General features: G+C 47.5%; 1 protein-coding gene across 1 annotated transcript; it reads left to right on the top strand.

Moving 5' to 3' along the window:
• The first annotated feature begins 233 nt into the window (after nt 1-233).
• Nucleotides 234-2,395, top strand: LOC122733341 (mortality factor 4-like protein 1). The gene is given in 3 exon segments (XM_043973649.1): nt 234-308; nt 311-452; nt 793-2,395. Coding segments are annotated over 3 exon segments (1,248 nt in total). The 3' UTR covers nt 1,824-2,395.
• The last annotated feature ends 292 nt before the right edge of the window (nt 2,396-2,687 follow it).

Consider the following 2,687-nt stretch of genomic DNA (forward strand, 5'->3'; position numbering starts at 1 on the left):
TGAAGTGGACCTTCGTCATCCTGTGGGCAGCTGCTTCCGGTAAATCAGGTCCAAATTGGCACCTAATTAATTTCCTATTGCCCTAGACTTTGGAGGGTGGCGGTCATCTGGGCCTGAGGCGGGACCACCGGGAGAAGGGCCAGAAGGGGGGCATCGTCAGCGCCTGGGCTGTGTGTGCCAGCGGCGGCGGAGGCGGGAGAGGCGGGCGGAGGCTCCGGGCCCTTACGGGAGAGATGGCGCCAAAGAAAGACCCCAAGAAGCGCCCCAGGAAGCCCCAGTTTGAGGTCGGGGAGCGGGTGTTGTGTTTTCCGAGGGGCCCCTGCTTTATGAAGCGGAGTGTGTGAAAGTGTCCGTTAAGTACAGGAAGGTCAAGTACCTCGTTCACTACCCGGGAGGTAACGAGAAGGGCGCTGTGCGGACCCGGCTCTCCGAAAAGCTGGCCAAGATGGAGGCTCGGGAGGCGGAAAAAGGCCCAGGAGACCGGAGAAGCCCCAGGAGGGGGAAAAGGCCCAGGAGGCAGAAAGGTCCCGGAGGCGGAGAAGGCCCAGGAGGCGGAAAAACCCGGTAAGGCCCCTAAGTCCCAGAAAGGCCGGAAGCCCCGTAGTGAGGCTTCAGAGTCGGGGGTGGCCCATAAGTCCCCTAAAGCCGGTGAGACCAGTAAGGCGGGGGAAGCCAGTAATGTCGGGGAGCCCAGGGAAACCAGTGAGCCCAGTGAAGACCCCGAGGTGGAGGCAGATGAGACCAAGGCCAAAGGCAAGGGCAAAGGCAAGGGCAAAGGCAAAGGCAAAGGCAAAGCTGTTGCTGCTCCCTGCCCTGTTGGAGATGGTGACACTGATTACAAGGAGGACTACTGCCCTACTGCTGGCTGGGATGACGAGTGGGTTCCTGAGAGCAGAATTCTCAAGTATTCCGAGACCAATCTGCAGAAACAGAGAGAGCTTCTCAACAGCAATGAGGAGCTATCTGCAGATGAGAAGGTGGGAGAGGACCTGGCTCCCGGGGAAAAGAAGAGCTCCGGGCGCAAGACCCCAACCTCGGAGCCCAAGACCCCAAGCTCAGAGTCCAAGACTGCGACCTCAGAGTCAGAGTCAGAGAGTCAGCAGTCGGAGGGGCAGCAGGAGAAGAACCTTGACAAAGAAGAAGCCTCTACAGCATCAGGGCCCTCGGGGTCTTCAGCCAAAAAAAAGGAAAAGAAAATGGCTGAAACTGGAGAAGGAAGCAGTTCCAGCGAAACATCAACACCATCTCGGCCCCAGCATTCCAAGCGGAGAGCCCGTGTGTACTATGAGGTAGAAAGGCGATATGTGAAAAAAACCGACATTAAAGTGAACATTCCCAATGAACTGAAGCCGTGGCTGGTGGAGGATTGGGAGCTGGTTGTCGGGCAAAAGCAATTATTTCACCTTCCGGCTCAGAAGAATATAGATTCCATTCTGGATGACTACGAGGAGTACGAAAGGGCCCAAGGAAACTTGGCCAAGTCGTATTCAGTCACCGAAGTGGTAGCTGGGATAAAAGCTTATTTCAATGTAATGTTGGGCCCTCAGCTGTTGTATGATTTTGAAAGGCCCCAGTATGCTGATATCTTAGCTGATGATCCTGATGCTCCTATGTCCCAGATTTATGGAGCATCCCATCTCCTTCGATTGTTTGTCAAAATTGGTGATATGCTGTCCTATACTGCACTGGATGAGCAGAGTGTGGCATTGTTGCTAAATTATCTTCATGATTTCCTGAAATATTTGGCAAATCATGCAGGAGCTCTGTTCAGTGCCAGTGATTATGAGGTTGCTCCCCCTGAGTATTTACAAAAAGTTGCCTAAGAGTCTGATATTATTTGTTAAATTTTGATCTCAGTGAACATAAATGTTATATTATTAGTTCTCTTTACAAGAAGAAAATGTTTAATTTATTCAGTGTTTAATCTAATTTATGTTTGTTAAGTATTTGTTCTGTTTAAAACATAAAAAGGGTAATGTTTCAGTCCCTTCTGTAATTTTAGAGGTTCTGTTCCAGTCTATGTAATAGTGATCTGTGTAGAATGTTTCACTGTGTAGTTAACAAAGCTGCTTGTATTCTGATGGTTACATTCTTATGACATTTTTATGATCTGTTTAAATGGGAAGTGACAAAACATCTTTATTCCTAGTGCCAAAGTTTAAGTCATTGCATATGGTTAAAAATTCATTAATTTATGCTATTTTCCTGTTACCTTCTTTATTTTTGATCTTTAAATTTGACTGTGATTGTTGGAAAACAGTATTTTTTGTTAAAGTTTTTGTATTTTGCTTCTGATGCACATAACAGCAGAAAAATGCATTATTGTATATCTGGTTTTCTGAGAAAGTATACCTTTTAGGAACTGTTTTAAAGACTTAAATATATCTATTTTCATTTTAAAAACCACAATATGTGTTTGTGTGTATTTAATTTAAAAAAATAATGCAGTGAGAACCTAGAGCAGTAAGTGACAGACACAGACACCTGGGGTTTCTGAGCCGGCACATAACAGTGCGTATCAGAGCTCTTCCAGAGGCTGGTCAGCTATGCTTTAACTTCAGACTGATACAAGCAGCTCCTTCCCTGATGCTCTGGCTTATGCAGTTTTACAGTCTAGTACAGAGAGGTGGGTGTGTGTGTGTGTGTGTGTGTGTGTGTGTGTGTGTGTGTGTCTGGGGGTTGTGTGT

The sequence above is a fragment of the Dromiciops gliroides genome, chromosome X (assembly GCF_019393635.1).
Source record: "Dromiciops gliroides isolate mDroGli1 chromosome X, mDroGli1.pri, whole genome shotgun sequence".
NCBI lineage: Eukaryota > Metazoa > Chordata > Mammalia > Microbiotheria > Microbiotheriidae > Dromiciops > Dromiciops gliroides.